We start from the raw sequence: 19,291 nt of genomic DNA, 5'->3' as shown, positions 1-19,291 counted from the left end.
TTCGATGGGGGCGGGGCCAGCTGCATCGCCCCGCCCACTTGCGGGCGGGGCCACACTGGGCGTTTATACATAAATAAATGCGTCGACATGCAACCTATATGCATGTATTCAGACGCTTACAAAAGTGGGCCGGAGAAAGTTCCCACCACTGGGATCGAACCAGGGCTGTACGGTGCATGAGGCCGTGTGACGAACCAGTCGGCCAGCGTGACCTGGCAGCTGGCGGCCGCCAGTTCTCTTTTGTACTTACCCAGCGCGCGCGGAGCGCAATACTGAACGTCTAAGAATGACTCGAAGTGAAAGCGGGGTCACTGCCGAGCTCGCCACGCTTGGCGAGTGGCTCCGTCGCTGCGCTCGAACACCTGAGATCCAGGGTTCGATTCCCCACCCCTGCTGCCTGCGCCGCTGCTCCCGGTGCCGCCTGCGCCCCCTGCTATCCACACCGCGCTGCGAAGCACACAATGCGCAGACTATGAAGGAGGTAACGCTTGTCAATACTCCCTCCGTGGAGCAAATATAAAATCAATAACTTTTTCTACACTTTAGTAAGTTTTTTTAAACTTTTTGTAACTTAATATTCTAGGCTGTTCTAAAACACCATCTGGTATGCTTGATACACATTAGAGATGTAAAAAAAACAAAAACATTCCATCATTTACTTCATATGGTGTATCGGCACAAAGGTTTGCAGTGCTGAGGACATGAGGAGACCTAGAAAGAAGCATTGCTTGGTTTGGAAGTTTATTATGCAAATGAATTTGCTTTGTACATTTTAGAGACATGCACATCGACGAGATAGCGGCAGTACCTATGCGTTAGGTTGCTTTGGGCAAAACAAACCGCAAAAGACGGGTCACGTTGACCCAGCTGTCTAATTAGGGCGCCTATCATTTGTAATGTAGTTGTTTCAAGTTAAAAATTATTGCATACAGTTCAATGGAGCGTCAGACAGGTTGAGGCAAATATTGTGTATTAGGTTGCTTTGGGCAAAACAACGAAAGACGCGTCGCATTGACCCAGCACCAAACAGCTTGAGGCAAATACGCTGCCACCCGGTGGTAGCACTTGGAATTCATCTAGTAGCCTGTCTGATATGGTCAATTTCATGAGGATGCTAGTATTAAGACGACCACTCTGGCCTTTACTTCACTCTGAACTGGGTGGTACCACCCAGTACATGTACCAAGGCTGGCCGTGTAGTTACGCAACTGTGCTTTGAATTGAAAGCTAAGGTCCTGGAAGTTACTCGCTATGTTTATACATTCAATTGACTATAGCAGCAACCTGGACTGGACAGCAGCAGCCTTCTTTGTAGTCAGACAGCCAATGGGGACGCCAAGCCCTGCAGGAAAACATGCAAGAAGTTTCACATTCAAGAGATGCACCATCGATTGAGGCACATCCCGAATGATGACTGACACCAAAGTTGACTTTATTTACAAGACCACCAACAGGAAGCAAACACACCACTGTTGATTTTATTCACAAGTATGCCCACATGATGCATGACGATTCAAAAACCAAAAAATGTCTCTGACCACATTAAAACAGCTTTTACTCGTACAGAAAAATGTACCAACATTCTGCAAGATTCTGAGTTCGGTGGCCATTTTAAAGCAGGGTTGCCAAAGATGACTTACTGATCGCAACAGAAACCGTTTGTACACTTGTCGTTTGCATCTATGGGTGTCTGGCTACTTGGCTTTTGTCAACAATTTAGAATGCATGCAGCTTTTCTTTGTGTAGTTAAAAAAAAAAAAAAAAAAAAGCCTGACACTGCATATTTAACAAGTCAATTTTGTTTCAGCCTAACTTTACAATTGTCTTGTCATTGAGAATGTCTCAAATGATTCCAGTTTGTATGCACGATAGACTGCCAATGCCAATGTTTAAAATGGACCACTTGAATTCAGTTCACAGTTTAATTGCAGTTCAGTGGTACACACACACAGTTACAGTACAAACAGTTCATTTCATGATTAAAAAAACAACAGTAAAACAACAATATTGCAAAATGACGCGGCGCAAAACAAAACATTAAAAAAAAAGAAAAACAAACAATACAAAACAAACCATACAAAACAAACAATACAATACAATACATACAATACAATACATACAACACATACAATACAATACATACAATACAATACATACAAAACAAAAAAAAAAGAAAACAAAAGAAAAACAAAAGAAAAAACAAATACATACAATACATACAAAACAAAAAAGAAAAAACAAATGAAAAAAACAAAAAAAAAAACAATACATACAATACAATACATACAAAACAAAAAACAAAAAATACATACAATACAATACATACAATACATACAAAACAAAAAACCAAAAACAAAACAAACAATACAATACAAACAATACATACAAACAATACATACAATACAATACATACAAAACAAAAAACAAAAAATACATACAATACAATACATACAATACAATACATACAAAACAAAAAACCAAAAACAAAACAAACAATACAATACAAACAATACATACAAACAATACATACAATACATACATACAATACATACAAACAATACATACAAACAATACAATACAAACAATACAATACATACATACAATACAATACATACAATACAAAAAAACAAAACAAAAAAGACAACAAAACAAAAAAAACAAAACAAAAAACAAAACAAAACATACAATACATACAATACACACAATACATACAATACATACAAAACAAAACACAAAAAAAACAAAAACAAACAATACAATACAATACATACAATACAATACAATACAATACAATACAATAAATACAATACAATACATACAATACATACAATACAAACAATACAATACAAACAATACAATACAAACAATACAATACAAACAATACAATACATACAATACAATACATACAATACAATACATACAATACAATACATACAATACAATACATACAATACAATACATACAATACAATACATACAATACAATACATACAATACAATACAATACAATACAATACAATACAATACATACAATACATACAATACAATACAAACAATACAATACATACAATACAATACAAAAAAACAAAAAAAAAGAAGAAAACAAAACAAAAAACAATACATACAATACAATACACACAATACAATACATACAGTACATACAAAACAAAAAAAACAAAAAAAAACAAAAAATAAACAATACATACAATACAATGCATACAATACAATACATACAATACATACAATACAATACATACAATACAATGCAATACAATACATACAATACAAGACATACAATACATACAATACAACACGATACAATACGATACATACAATACATACCATACATACATACAATACATACAAAACAAAAAACAAAACAAAAAACAACAAACCAAAAACAAAACAAAACAATACATACATACAATACATACAATACAAAAAAATCCGACGTCCGGATAAGCGGTGGATGGCTGGGAGGCTGGCTGGATGGGTGGCTGGATGGATGGGTGGATGGATGGGTGGGTGGATGGATGGATGGATGGATGGATGGATGGATGGGTGGGTGGGTGGATGGGAGAACAAAAAACAAAACAAAAAACAAAACAAACAATACAATACATACAATACAAACAATACATACAAACAATACAATACAAACAATACAATACAAACAATACATACAAACAATACAATACATACAATACAATACATACAAACAATACATACAAACAATACATACAAACAATACATACAAACAATACAATACAAACAATACAATACAAACAATACAATACAAACAATACAAACAATACAATACAATACAAATACAATACAATACATACAATACAATACATACAATACAATACAATACATACAATAATTACAATACAAAAAAACAAAAAACAAAACAAAAAAGAAAACAAAACAAAAAAAACAATACATACAATACAATACAATACACACAATACATACAAAACAAAAAACAAAACAAAAAACAAAACAAAACAATACATACAATACATACAATACAATACAATACACACAATACATACAAAACAAAAAACAAAAAAAACAAAAAACAATACATACAATACAATACATACAATACAATACATACAACACAATACATACAATACAATACAATACAATACAATACAATACAATACAATACAATACAATACATAGAATACAAACAATACATACAATACATACAATACAATACATACAATACATACAATACAATACATACAATGCAAAAAAAACAAAAAAAACAATACATACAATACAATACATACAATACAATACATACAATACATACAATACAATACATACAATACAATACATACAATACAATACAATACATACAATAGAAACACATACAACACATACAATACATGCAACACATACAATACATACATACAATACATACAATACATACAATACAATACATACAATACATACATACAATACATACATACAATACATACAATACAATACAATACATACAATACAAACACATACAATACATACAATACATACAATACATACAATACATACATACAATACAGACAATACAATACATACATACAATGCAAAAAAAACAAAAAAACAAAACAAAAAAACCCAACAAAAAACAATACATACAATACAATACAATACAATACACACAATACAATACATACAATGCAAAAAAACCCAAAAAAACAAAACAAAAAAACCCAACAAAAAACAATACATACAATACAATACAATACAATACACACAATACAATACATACAAAACAAAAAAAAACAAAAAAACAATACATACAATACAAAAAAAAAAAAAAAAAAAAATACATACAATACATACAATACAATACATACAATACATACAAAACAAAAAAACCAAAAACACAACCAAAAAAAACAAAAAAACAATACATACAATACAATACATACAATACATATAATACAATACATACAATATATACAATACATACAATACAATACATACAATACAATACAATACATACAATACATACATACAATACATACATACAATACAAAAAAAAAAAAAAAAAGAAAACAAAAACAAAACAATACATACAATACACACAACACAATACATACAGTACATACAAAACAAAAAACAAAACAAAACAAAAAAATAAAAATAAAATAAAATAATACATACAATACAATACATACAATACATAATACAATACATACAATTACATACAATTACATACAATACGATACATACAATACATACAATACAATACATACAATACAATACATACAAGACATACAAAACAAAAAACAAAACAAAACAAACAATACAAAACAATACATACAATAAAAACAAAAAACAAAACAAAAAACAAAACAAAAAAAATACATACAATACAATACATACAATACAATACATACAAAAAAAACCAAAACCAAAAAGAAAAACCAAAAAAAAAAAAAAAAACAATACATACAATACATACAATACAATACATACAATACAATACATACAATACAATACATACAATACAATACATACAATAGATACAAAACAAAAAACAAAACAAGAAAAACAAAACAAAAAACAACAAAACAAAAAACAACAAAACAAACAATACATACAAATCTTGGGATTTCCTGGGTTGAGCTGGATGAAGTGGCTGGAGAGAGGAAAGTCTGGGAGTCCCTCCTAAAGCTGCTGCCGCCGCAATCCGACGTCCGGATAAGCGGTGGATGGCTGGGTGGCTGGATGGATGGGTGGCTGGGTGGATGGATGGGTGGGTGGATGGGTGGGTGGATGGGTTGGATGGATGGGTGGCTGGGTGGATGGATGGGTGGATGGATGGGTGGATGGGTTGGATGGGTGGGTGGCTGGATGGGTTGGATGGGTGGGTGGCTGGATGGGTTGGATGGACGGGTGGGTGGACGGACGGATGGATGGATTGACATAGAACACATACAATACCCTGCCATACGCTACCATACACACAATGCATACAATACAATACATACAATACAATACAATACAATACAATACATACAATACAATACAATACATACAATACATACAATACATACATACAATACATACAATACAGACAATACAATACATACATACAATACATACAATGCAAAAAAAACAAAAAAACAAAACAAAAAAACCCAACAAAAAACAATACATACAATACAATACAATACACACAATACAATACATACAATGCAAAAAAAACAAAAAAAACAAAACAAAAAAAACCAACAAAAAACAATACATACAATACAATACAATACACACAATACAATACATACAAAACAAAACAAAAAAAAAAAACAATACATACAATACATACAATACAAAAAAAAAAAAAACATACAATACAATACATACAATACAATACATACAAAACAAAAAAACCAAAAACACAACCAAAAAAAAACAAAAAAACAATACATACAATACAATACATACAATACATACAATACAATACATACAATACATACAATACATACAATACAATACATACAATACATACATACAATACAAAAAAAAAAAAAAGAAAACAAAAACAAAACAATACATACAATACACACAATACAATACATACAGTACATACAAAACAAAAAACAAAACAAAACAAAAAACAAAAAAATAAAAATAAAATAAAATAATACATACAATACAATACATACAATACATAATACAATACATACAATTACATACAATACGATACATACAATACAATACATACAATACAATACATACAAAAAAAACAAAAAACAAAAAACCCCAAAAAAACAAAAAATACATACAATACAATACATACAATACATACAATACATATAATACAATGCATACAATACATACAATACAATACATACAATACATACAATACAATACATACAATACAATAGATACAAAACAAAAAACAAAACAAGAAAAACAAAAGACAAAACAAAAAACAAAACAAAAAACAACAAAACAAAAAACAACAAAACAAACAATACATACAAATCTTGGGATTTCCTGGGTTGAGCTGGATGAAGTGGCTGGAGAGAGGAAAGTCTGGGAGTCCCTCCTAAAGCAGCTGCCGCCGCAATCCGACGTTCGGATAAGCGGTGGATGGCTGGGTGGCTGGATGGATGGGTGGCTGGGTGGATGGATGGGTGGGTGGATGGGTGGGTGGATGGGTTGGATGGATGGGTGGGTGGATGGATGGGTTGGATGGGCTGGATGGGTTGGATGGGTTGGATGGGCTGGATGGGTTGGATGGGCTGGATGGGTGGGTGGGTGGGTTGGATGGGCTGGATGGGTGGGTGGGTGGGTGGGTGGGTTGGATGGACGGGTGGGTGGACGGACGGATGGATGGATTGATTGACATAGAACACATACAATACCCTGCCATACGCTACCATACACACAATGCATACAATACAATACATACAATACAATACCATACAATATCATACCATACTATTTGCTCTGCATCTGGGAGTTACAATTATAGACATTGAGTAGAGTGGCAATGGCATGATATTTTTGCAACAATTACACATACCAACTCCAGTTTTATATTTAAAATATGTATACAATTATCAGTATATTGTAATGAGTTATAATAATTACAAAAGTATCCGAATTATAATAATTTAATTTTATCATCCATCAACTCACTCAAAAATGTCGGCATGAATCGAGCAGTCGACTAAACGGGAGAAAATCACGCTCGCAAATGTTTGTTGCATAACGGAAGGCGGGCGGGCGCCATCTTGGAATAGATTTGAACATGACGTAACAAATTTGTCACATTCATCAGTTTGCATAACACGGAAATAGCACACTATATGTAATGCAACATTGTTAATTTGACGAAACACAACGCCAAAGAGGTTTGAAATACTGTAGCGGCAAAACGACAGTCGCGGTGGCCGGGACGAGTGTGAAAAGATTTTCAAGATATTTGTTCGCATCAAACAAACAAGGCGTCCGTCGTGAGAAACGGCAATGAACGACAAACATTTGATAGCTTACCCGAGAAACCGCCACACGGTCGGTGGCGCCTGCATTTGATGACTCGCCTTGAATCCTGCAACAAACAAACAAGGCGTCCGTCGTGAGAAACGCCAATGAACGACAAACATTTCCTAGCATGTTAGCTTACCTGAGAAACCGCCCGCTGCGCGGGTGATTGCACCGGTATTTGACAACACCCGAAGACATGACGTCACATCCGTCAATTCAAATCTTCCTCGCCTGCTCGTCCAATGGTGCTTTGCACACTAGCGTACCACGTGACAGGCCACTTCACACGCGGGCGGTTGCACCTGTCGCTCACCTCAAGACTGAAAACTGCCTTCAAAAACCTAAGTGCCACTTTGCCCGCCTCCTACCTCTGCCCAAATTCAGTCTGACCAATCACAGCGCAACTGAAATTGGCTTGACCACGCCCACCTCTCCGACAGGCAAGACTGAAACCTGCCTTCAAAAAAAAAAAAAAAAAAAAGTCACAAACTTTATGCAGAAGTGAGTGAAAATCGACAAAGCACAGCTCGCGGGTAAGGTCGGGTCCCGAACCATGGTTCCATCGTGTTAGAGGCAATGACGTTTACCACTTGACCAAAGACTCGTGTCCATGACAGTGACAGAAGGGCAACCAACGCTCACCTCAACACTGAAAACCCAAATAGTGTTGGCTCGTGAGTGAACGATTCGTTCAAAGAGATTCTAAAGATTCAGTTCACCTAAAAGAACTGGAATGCACATCAGTACTTGGGGAGCTTCCGTAGTTGGTCTTTTAGCAGGCCCCGCCCACAAGTACCTCCACATTGGGTCACGTGACTAACAGCTATTTACATACAATAAAATAAAGTATGAAAACGTTATTAAAAAACACACACAAAATCATACATACACAAGACCAATGCCGCTGGAACGAGCTGGACTAAAGGAAGACATCCGTTTAAATTTGGTCAGTTTTAAGAAATAAGGAAATCATGAATATTAAAAGAGGATTTTTTTTTTAAACGACAAAGACGACAAACATTTGCGAGCATGCTCGCTTACCTGAGAAACCGTCCGCCGCCGCCGGCCCGCGCTCGGTGGCACCTGCATATGATAACTCCCCTTGAGCGAGCACACCTGTCTTCAATTGACCTAAAGCCCTGACGTCACATCCGTCGATTCAAATCTTCTTCTCCTGATCGTCCAACGGTGCTCGGCACACTGACGCCACCAGGTGGTCGCCTGTCATGGTGACTACTGTGGAAAGGCTTGCTTCGGACTATCCGTTGAAACTTTCAACACCGAACATGTTTGGATGGAGGATACCCTATCAATATGACCAAATCTCCTTTGGTTCCCGAGCAGGCTCTGGTCGAGTGGTTAATGCCATTGCCTTCAATCAAATGAAAATATTTGTATCGAGTATATTTGTATTGTATATTTGTAAACGTGCTTTTGTTGTGCAATTAACCCTTTATTTATTTAGTGTAGTGTACCTACACATATTGTCATATAAAATGTCTGATTTTTATGTTTTAATTGGCGAATATAAAAACAAGGAATAAGACGCCAGACACGTTTTAACATAAATGTTTATTAAAAATAATAATATCAAAAGCAAATTTCAAACCAGCAATCTAATGTGAAATTGCAGTAGATATATTGGATGACAATATTTAGGCGTATATAGGTATACACGTTATTTAAAAACGACTATAAGTGTTATACTACGACACAAGTGTTTACCAGCTCAGTGGCCTAAGAGGAGAGTGTCCGCCCTGAGACTGGGAGGTTGTGGGTTCAAACCCCTGCCGAGTCATACCAGTGACTATAACAATGGTACCCATTTCTTCCCTGCTTGGCACTCAGTGGAAGGGGTTGAAATGGGGCCCCCCCCTGCTGCTCACTTATACTCCGGTGCGACTTACAGTCCGAAAATTACGGTAAGTTCAAAAATATCAGAGGAAGTGATAAACAACTGAGGTGATTTGGTTGCATAAGCAAGCCTAACCCTAAGCACAGCAAAAGCGAGAGCAAGCCTAACACAAACCCTAAGCACAGCAAGAGCTCTGGTCGAGTGGTTAACGCCATTGCCTTCAATCAAATGAAAATATTTGTACCGAGAGTTCATCCTAAAATGAATTGTTCTTGCAAAAATTCTGCCGCCGTTGCAGTGCTCCCGTGGACTCATTGTCAAGTCAGTTGCTAAGAAACACCACACCGTTGCACAGAGACAATTCTTGAGTCATATCAAATCAATGATTTTCAAACGGGTCCAAACAAGTTTTTCCCTCATGGCTACAAAGATCTTTAGATCTTTTCGTTCACTCTCGTTCACTGAAAACATTCGTTCTTTTGAACCCATCGTTCACTCACGAGCCAACACTACACTGCAGTAGTGATACACACACACACAATGATACGACAAACACGATGACACGACTTTTCACGCACCTGCACTTAACGAGGGAATCTTGGGAAACATGTTGGAACGCGGCCCCGAGGACTAGAGCTTGACACCTGTGACCTTTGACCATGATATTTCCCTCATAAAGTGGCCTGTTATTAGGTACACTTGAAAAGGGCGGTGTACCTAATGGAGTGGCCGTGTGATTCCCTCGTTAAGTGCACCTGCGGGAAAACTTTTAGCTCCTGCGGAACGTGAAAGTGACCAAAAACTTTTCCCGCACCTGCAATATGGTAGTAAATGGCAATATTTTTTCATTTTTACATAGCTTGGAAATGTATTATGATGGAGGAGTTTACAGGTGCAGGCCGGAGGGGGCTCGGCCCAAAGGAAATTAACAGATGGAAATATTTAAAAACACTTGAGGTCACCATTAGATTCAGATTTATCATATATATACACACGTATATAAATTAAATTTCCTTGAAGGGGATTTACACTGTACATGAAAGTATTTGTAACACCATCATCAGTATCTATAAAAACCTTCAGAGGGGAAAGAAGACAATAGCAAAGTGAAGGGATGGACTGATTTTAGACATCACCATATTTCATATTTCCACAGACAGATATAATTTTGATGTAATTCAATTCAATAAACAAATCATAATGTTAATGTACATTCTTGAAGCATACATCAAGTTGTGCAGGACTTGTGCCATAATGTATACATGTCTGATCATTTCTTTTTTATGGAACAGTCGCCCACCACCCTGCCCAGCCCCCCCTTGCTGGCACTACAGTGCTAACAAAAGTTCCACAAGCCTTTTTTAAATTTTATTTATCTTTTAAACTCTCATACGTTTCACCCATTCAGTAACATTTTTTAAAACTATATATTGGAGGAAATTCGACCTTTTAATTACTATTTAAAAAAAGCTGCAAGTGCAGCATCGATAAGTTCGTGCTCGACTCTTATTGTACATAGACAACTAGGGGCGCAAACTTTGAAATAAAAACCCCCTTAATTTGATTTCCGATTGAGGTCTGCAGTGGAATTTGAAAAAGATACACAATGGTACAAGTCGTATGGCAAAATTGGACATTCAGCTCCACGTCAAAGTTCAGTTTGAAAAGTCCTTGAAAAGTGGTACCACCCAGTACATGTACCGAGGCTGGCCGTGTAGTTACGCAACTGCTTTGAATTGAAAGCTAAGGTCCTGGAAGTTACACGCTATGTTTATACATTAAATTGACTATAGCAGCAACCTGGACTGGACAGCAGCAGCCTTCTTTGTAGTCGGACAGCCAATGGGGACGCCAAGCCCTGCAACAAAACATGCAAGAAGTTTCACATTCAAGAGATGCACCATCGGTTGAGGCACATCGCGAACGATGACACCAAAGTTGACTTTATTGACAAGACCACCAACAGGAAGCAAACACACCACTGTTGATTTTATTCACAAGAATGCCCACATGATGCATGACGATTCAAAACAAACCAAAAAATGTCTCTGACCACATTAAAACAGCTTTTACTCGTACAGAAAAATGTACCAACATTCTGCAAGATTCTGAGTTCGGTGGCCATTTTAAAGCAGGGTTGCCAAAGATGACTTACTGATCGCAACAGAGACCGTTTGTACACTTGTCGTTTGCATCTATGGGTGTCTGGCTACTTGGCTTTTGTCAACAATTTAGAATGCATGCAGCTTTTCTTTGTGTAGTTAAAAAAATAAATAAAAAGCCTGACACTGCATATTTAACAAGTCAATTTTGTTTCAGCCTAACTTTACAATTGTCTTGTCATTGAGAATGTCTCAAATGATTCCAGTTTGTATGCGCGATAGACTGCCAATGCCAATGTTTAAAATGGACCACTTGAATTCAGTTCACAGTTTAATTGCAGTTCAGTGGTACACACACACAATTACAGTACAAACAGTTCATTTCATGATTAAAAAAAACAACAGTAAAACAACAATATTGCAAAATGACGCGGCGCTGAGAGAGAAAGAAAGAGGCATCATGCAGACAGCCAGTGTGCACACCCAGTGAAAAAGTGGAGGGAGGGAAGGAAAGAAAGGACAAAAGAAAAACGCAGTCATACTCTCCTTAAATGCTGGCTGGGCGCTTTGCCCTCGCCGCATCCGCACCCGTCCGTCTCGTGTCGGCCGCTCATCACGGGCGAAGGTTGGCTCCCCCCCGGCCGGTATTCGACGTTTGGACTCATCCTCCGCCTCGTGCCACTGCAAAAAGAAAAACGGCACTCTGTTGCATGCGGTTCACTTCTGTGGACGTACTCATTACCTGTCTATTAAAGCTTGCTCCTATTTTAAGCTCCCTTTATTAATAGCGTATGCACACATGAATGTTTTTGTTTTCTTTTTATGTCTGTTCCTATATGAAGAATTCAATGCTTATAATTTCTTTGTTGTAAAGTGCTTTGAGCTGCATTTCTTGTATGAAAGGTGCTCTACAAATAAAGTTTTTTATTATTACCCTCTGGTCTCGCGGTCCTGTCCAGTCCCCCTCTGTGCAGGCACTCGTCCGATCCAGTGCCCCAGCAATCCTGAAAGGCAGACATATTGTGTTGGTTTTGGCAAGGGGAAAAATTCCACTAGCAGCCCCCCAACCTTGACTAAGGTAAGTTTGAATCAGGTAACTAGCGGCACGCACGGGCTGGCGCATGTCGGATTGGAGCGATCCGGGTTTAACCCCTTACAAAAAGGGAGGGAGGGATGGAGGGGGAGGGAGGGGGGGGGGGGGAGAGAGAGAGAGAGAGAGAGAGAGAGAGAGAGAGAGAGAGAGAGAGAGAGAGAGAGAGAGAGAGAGAGAGAGAGAGAGAGAGAGAGAGAGAGAGAGAGAGAGAGAGAGAGAGAGAGAGAGAGAGAGAGAGAGAGAGAGAGAGAGAGAGAGAGAGAGAGAGAGAGGAGATGAGAAGAGGCTTTGGTGCGCACTTAAGCGCAACCGGCCAGTTCCCCCTGAGTAGAGCTGGCTTGGCCCCAAGAGGAAAAAAAGAGGAAAACGTGACGTCACGGAGAGCGTCACGGAGAAGCTCCTTGTCCTCGACACCGTCGACGACACTGGGACCCAGTCTGGCAGACATTATACCCTGGTATTCCACAAAGGGCAAGGTATAGCCACGTTCCATTCTGAGTGCACCAGGCCATGCAGGTACTGCCGGGCGCGTTGGAGAAAGAGAGCGAGAGCGAGAGAGCGAGAGCGAGAGAGCGAGCGAGCGAGCGAGAGAGAGAGAGAGCGAGAGAGAGAGAGAGGGGGGAAGGGAAGGGGGGAGGGAGGCAGGCAGGGGATGTCTACTTTGCCGATTCGTATCTAGAGGGTCACAGCAACCCAAATGCCCGTGCGTGCTACTAGTTACCCTATTCAAACAGACAGGGGTAGGGAAAGCACAAAAGAAAAAACAAAGTCATACTCCCCTGAAACGCTGGCTGCATCTGCCCCCATCAGTCTCGTGTGGGCCGCTCGTCACGGGCCAAGGTCCGGGTCTGCTCCGGCCGGTGTTGGACTCTTCTTTCGCCTCGCACAAGTGCAAAAAGACAAACGGCACTCAGTTGCATGCGGTTCACTTCTGTCAACGTACTCATTACCTGCCCCCTCCCTGGTCTTGTGGGTGCAGCCCAGTCCCTCTCGGTGGAGGCTGGTGCTCGTCCCATCCGCCGCCCTGGCAACCCTGAACGGCAAAAATAAGGAAATCATATTAAAACTAACAAGTGTTGCATATTGGATTGCCATGTCACCACCACCTCTGGCCAGCCTTGGCCAGTCGTGCATCAGGCTCCTCTTCAACACTTGGCGACTGCTTTCCTTGGGTGATTCCTTCCTTTGCACCCCGCTCACCAATCGCGGGTCTGGTGGCCTCCATCCACCGGCTCTTCGTTTCATACATCGTCTCTTCCACCTTGCAAGACAAGCACAAAAGTCTCGCTGCGCCGTCGCTTGCGCTTGCCGTCGCTTGCGCAGTCGCTTGCGCAGTCGCTTGCGCAGTCGCTTGCGCAGTCGCTTGCGCAGTCGCTTGCGCAGTCGCTTGCGCTTGCCGTCGCTTGCGCAGTCGCTTGCGCCGTCGCTTGCGCTTGCCGTCGCTTGCGCTTGCCGTCGCTTGCGCCGTCGCTTGCGCTTGCCGTCGCTGCGCGGTCGCTTGCGCTTGCCGTCGCTGCGCGGTCGCTTGCGCTTGCAGTCGCTGCGCGGTCGCTTGCGCTTGCAGTCGCTGCGCGGTCGCTTGCGCTTGCAGTCGCTGCGCGGTCGCTTGCCGTCGCTGCGCGTTTGGCACTCAATGAGGGCTGCACAACATTTTGGAATACCAACAATATGGCAGTATTGGGCCAGACCACAGCATTGAGCAAAGTTGTGCAAAATTCTAGGATGGCGAGGAACTATTTGATCCCAATGACATCACTTAGACCAGTTAACTTTAACTTGCATCAATGACTTATCTTCTAAACTCATTACAAATAGTTAGGAGGCCAGAAAACATGTTTCATTTGCCACATGAATAGAAAAAAAATCTTTGTTTTCCTAAAGTGCATGTCAACGACCTACACCACCATATGACGGTTTTCCAATCCAGGTGCAGCCCTACACACACGTCACCATTGGTGTCCAAATGGTAGCCTCGGGCCAACTTGATCAACACACCACACGAATGAACGCAACACTGCTTTGTAGCACAAAATATGAATGGCAACATTTTGTGATGGATTGAATGAATTTGTGTCAAAGAATTCTCAATTTGATTCAGTATGCAGCCCTCAAACAGACATTTGGACACCGCCGGTGTGAACTAAAAAGAAAAGAAAAAAATCCATTTCACATGCTGAAGCTGCGCAGGTCGACGCCTCCAGGGAAGCGGGTCTCCCTCAGAACTCTGCTACTTCAGAGCGATGCCACAGCGGTCCGTCCACCTCTGACCAGATCGTGTCGCGTCCCGGTCGCCATCTGCACAAACGGAAACAAATGTTAGAAACTCAAAGAGCACCCCATGTTGTAGGTCACTTGCTTACTTGATCACAGCCGTTAGGTACTCTTGGTGACGGTCACCGGGTCGAATCGGGCCATGCACCCCCCTTTTGCGTCCGGCCTGCAAAAGGTAGAACATGCAATGAGTTGGGCGCTGCTCACATCATTAAGTCTTCACCGTGGACCGGCTCGCCCCAACACCGCCCCCTACACCTAGAGAACAAAGGACGCACAGTGGTACGTTAGGCTTCGATCAAGCACGACAGTGCTAGGTTAGAAAAAGACACAATGTGACTGTCTCGCTCCAACACCTAGGGGAGAACAAAGAACACAAGTACCACAGTGGTAGGTTAGGGTTAGACGAAGTGCAACAGTGGTAGGTTAGAAAAAGAAAATGTCACAAGTCAAATTGCAAAATTGGACATTCGGGATCGGCTCGCTCCGACGCCACCCTACACCGAGGGGAAAGAACAAAGAACGCAGCAACTACGACAGTGGCAGGTTAGAAAAAGATACACAATGGTACAAGTCGTATGGCAAAATTGGACATTCAGCTCCACGTCAAAGTTCAGTTTTGTGTCCATCCACGGAACCACGTCCTCCCCCAAGTGGGCCGTCAATGGCAACCAAGCACAAGACAACGCTGGATCCAGACCAGCCACAACCACAGCGCACCTCGAAAGCAAGACCAACCATCAGAGCCCTAAACACTGTCCACACCTGCAACCTTTCCGTCGTGCACCCATAACCAAAGGCAACCACACTGCCCCCTCCTGGGCACATGATCCGCACACGTTGACTTTTACAGCGCGATGCTTGATTCTTGACTTGATATGGCCATTGCTCCTTTGCATATGGCCATTGCTCCTTTGCATATGGCCATTGCTCCTTTGCATATGGCCATTGCTCCTTTGCTCCTTTGCATATGGCCATTGCTCCTTTGCTCCTTTGCATATGGCCATTGCTCCTTTGCATATGGCCATTGCTCCTTTGCATATGGCCATCGCTCCTTTGCATATGGCCATTGCTCCTTTGCATATGGCCATTGCTCCTTTGCATATGGCCATTGCTCCTTTGCTCCTTTGCATATGGCCTTTGCTCCTTTGCTCCTTTGCATATGGCCATTGCTCCTTTGCTCCTTTGCATATGGCCATTGCTCCTTTGCTCCTTTGCATATGGCCATTGCTCCTTTGCATATGGCCATTGCTCCTTTGCTCCTTTGCATATGGCCATTGCTCCTTTGCTCCTTTGCATATGGCCATTGCTCCTTTGCTCCTTTGCATATGGCCATTGCTCCTTTGCATATGGCCATGGCTCCTTTGGATAGGCCATGGCTCCTTTGGATAGGCCATGGCTCCTTTGGATAGGCCATGGCTCCTTTGGATAGGCCATGGCTCCTTTGGACAGGCCATCGCTCCTTTGGATAGGCCATTGTGCCTTTTCATATGGAATTATCCCATTCGGCTCCTCTTGCAGCCTACAAAAACACAGCCATTAATTGTGTGCTGGGAAGCTAAAACTCGACAACCATTGTGTGTTGGGAAGTTGAAACTTGACAAAAACAGGTTTTCACCTGATTTAGGACTACTCTTCCTCAGTGTCCTCAGCATCACTGAAATAGCTCCTCAAGAGCCTCCTGCTTGCTTTGTATAGAAGGATGCTGGCTGGGCAGTCATTTCTAGTGCTACAAAAGACAAAGAAGTTATTGCAACAAAAATATTATACATTTATGTATTTTAATTTTATACATACTAAGTTGAGTTTTGCAGTTGAAAAAATATATAATCGTTATATTGTAGTAAATTATAATAATTATTCAGGATTATAATTCATCAACTCACCTCACATTGGACAGATGGATGATCCAGGTTGGCGGCGTCCAAAACGGGAGAAAATAAGCCGCGCAAATGTTTGTTGCGCAACGGAACGAGAGCGGGTGGGCGGGCGGGCGCCATCTTTGAATGGATTTGCTCACATTTGGACATGACGTAACAAATTCGTTACATTTATCAGTTTGCATAACATGGAAATGGCACACGCATAATATAAAATAATAAAAACATTGTTTAGTTGACTAGAGTCAAACTAACATTTCCTATAGTCAGACAAACACGCGCTTCATCATTTACGAAACTTCTACAAACAAACGAATGAAAAATGCTGGCCAGCATTAAAAAAAATAAAAAAAATAAATAACGCTAAAGACATTTGAAATACCACCAAAACGCGCAACGACGCGACGCAAAGTCGATTGTGGCGTGCCGTGCCCAAACCTCAAGCACTCCTGAGACAGCCAAAATCCTGCAAGAAATAATAAATGGTATCGTAAGAAACTGCAAACATTTGCTCACGGGCTAAATTGCCTGCGGCCTACAATTTACCTCCAGGTGGACGTGACGTTGCCGAGTCACGAGAGTACGACAATCCTGCGACAAACAAAATAAAAAAGGCTTGTGAGAAAAGGCAACAAACCACACATTTTGGGGCCTATTTGAAAACTCTCCTTGCGGTCTCCAGTTAACTTCGACGCCTACAGTCGCCGTGTGAAAATCCTGCAACATACAAACATGGCGTCCGTCGTGAGAGACGGCAAGAAACGACAAACATTTGCTCCCTTACCTGAGAAAATGCCACGCGCTGCATTTGAGAACTCCCCTTGAGCGCGAAAATCGTGCAACAAACACGGCGTCCGTCGTGAAAAACGGCAGGAGACGACAAACATTTGCTAGCATGCTAGCTTACCTGAGAAACCGTCCGCCGCCACGCGCTCGGTGGCACCTGCATATGATAACTCCCCTTGAGCACACCTGCCTTCGATTTACCTAAAGACCTGACGTCACGTCCGTCAATTCAAATCTTCTTCTCCTGATCGTCCAACGGCGCTCGGCACACTGACGCCACCAGGCGGTCGCCTGTCATGGTGACTACTGTGGAAAGGGTTGCCAATTAAAACATAAAAATCTGACATTTGGCCAACTGCTTTATACGACGATACGTATGTGTTTTACGTTTTTATATGAGTTGGTGCTCCCCAAAATAACAAATTTTATAATTTTATATAAATAACAAAATAACATAACGGATTTTTTTCAACCTTTTATTCAAATACAAACACATTCGGTATAATAATAACATCAACTACAATCCAACAAATACACAATTAAAACAATGTCGACATAACTGTGTCGGCTGGCATAGCAGCAACGCTTCGCGAACGAACCTGAAAATGGCGGTGTACCTAATAGAGTGTCCGAGTGACGTCACAGATCAAACAGCCAATCCGAAAGTGGGGGTGAGGGCGGGTGTGGCACTTTTCACTTAAACCAGGGGTGTCCTCCAGTCCTTGAGGGGCCGCGTTCCAATATTTTTGCCAAGTGACCCTCGTTAAGCGCACCTGCGTGAAAAGTTTTAGCTCCTTTCACCTTCTGCAGGAGCTAAAACTTTTCACGCAGGTGCGCTTAACGAGGGAATCACACAGACACTCCATTAGGTACACCGCCATTTTCAAGTGTACCTAATAACAGGCCACTTTATTAGGGAAATATCATGGTTAAAGGTCACGGGTTGTCAAGCTCTCGTCCTCGGGGCCGCGTTCCAACATGTTTTCAAAGTGACCCTCGTTAAGCGCACCTGCGTGAAAAGTTTTTGGTCACTTTAACGTTCTGTAGGAGCTAAAACTTTTCACGCAGGTGCGCTTAACGAAAGAATCACACAGACACTCCATTAGGTACACCGCCATTTTCAAGTGTACCTAATAACAGGCCACTTTATTAGGGAAATATCATGGTCAAAGGTCACAGGTTGTCAAGCATTAGTCCTCGGGGCCGCGTTCCATCATGTTTCCCAAGTGACCCTCGTTAAGCGCACCTGCGTGAAAAGTTTTAGCTCCTGCAGAACGTGAAAGTAGCTGAAA

General features: G+C 40.7%; 1 protein-coding gene and 1 long non-coding RNA gene across 7 annotated transcripts; both read right to left on the bottom strand.

The window, feature by feature from the left end:
- Window positions 1–728: 728 nt before the first annotated feature.
- Window positions 729–9,174, bottom strand: LOC148395482 (uncharacterized). 6 transcript variants are annotated; one of them, XR_015859630.1, is made up of 6 exons: window positions 9,054–9,173; window positions 8,732–8,835; window positions 8,565–8,661; window positions 8,152–8,469; window positions 8,022–8,076; window positions 729–1,342 (listed from the first exon to the last, which is right to left on the bottom strand). It is a non-coding gene; the product is annotated as an uncharacterized LOC148395482 (long non-coding RNA). The 6 variants fall into 6 exon arrangements; XR_015859631.1 differs by having other exon boundaries at window positions 8,565–8,654; XR_015859629.1 differs by lacking the exon at window positions 8,565–8,661 and having other exon boundaries at window positions 7,665–8,076; window positions 9,054–9,174.
- Window positions 9,175–10,974: 1,800 nt separating this feature from the next.
- Window positions 10,975–14,868, bottom strand: LOC148395481 (uncharacterized). The gene is made up of 7 exons (XM_088381371.1): window positions 14,865–14,868; window positions 14,169–14,795; window positions 14,013–14,095; window positions 13,838–13,942; window positions 12,904–12,973; window positions 12,512–12,650; window positions 10,975–11,725 (listed from the first exon to the last, which is right to left on the bottom strand). Exons 1-6 carry the CDS (start codon window positions 14,866–14,868, stop codon window positions 12,631–12,633), a joined length of 909 nt encoding a protein of 302 aa, XP_088237497.1. The 3' UTR covers window positions 10,975–11,725; window positions 12,512–12,630.
- Between the last annotated feature and the right edge of the window lie 4,423 nt (window positions 14,869–19,291).

Source organism: Syngnathus floridae, chromosome 7 (assembly GCF_059516105.1).
Source record: "Syngnathus floridae isolate MCC-2025c chromosome 7, RoL_Sflo_1.0, whole genome shotgun sequence".
Classification (NCBI taxonomy): domain Eukaryota; kingdom Metazoa; phylum Chordata; class Actinopteri; order Syngnathiformes; family Syngnathidae; genus Syngnathus; species Syngnathus floridae.
The sequence above is the reverse complement of the archived record's forward strand: the minus strand, read 5'-3'. Positions and strand labels throughout refer to the sequence as shown.

What these genes read in the sequence shown, in the direction of transcription:
- LOC148395481 (XM_088381371.1), bottom strand. An exon ending in CAAGACCAGGGAGGGGGCAG is followed by an intron (nt 13,943 to 14,012) that starts GTAATGAGTACG and finishes CACTTGTGCGAG; the next exon opens with GCGAAAGAAGAGTCCAACAC. An exon ending in CAGGACCGCGAGACCAGAGG is followed by an intron (nt 12,651 to 12,903) that starts GTAATAATAAAA and finishes TTCTTTTTGCAG; the next exon opens with TGGCACGAGGCGGAGGATGA.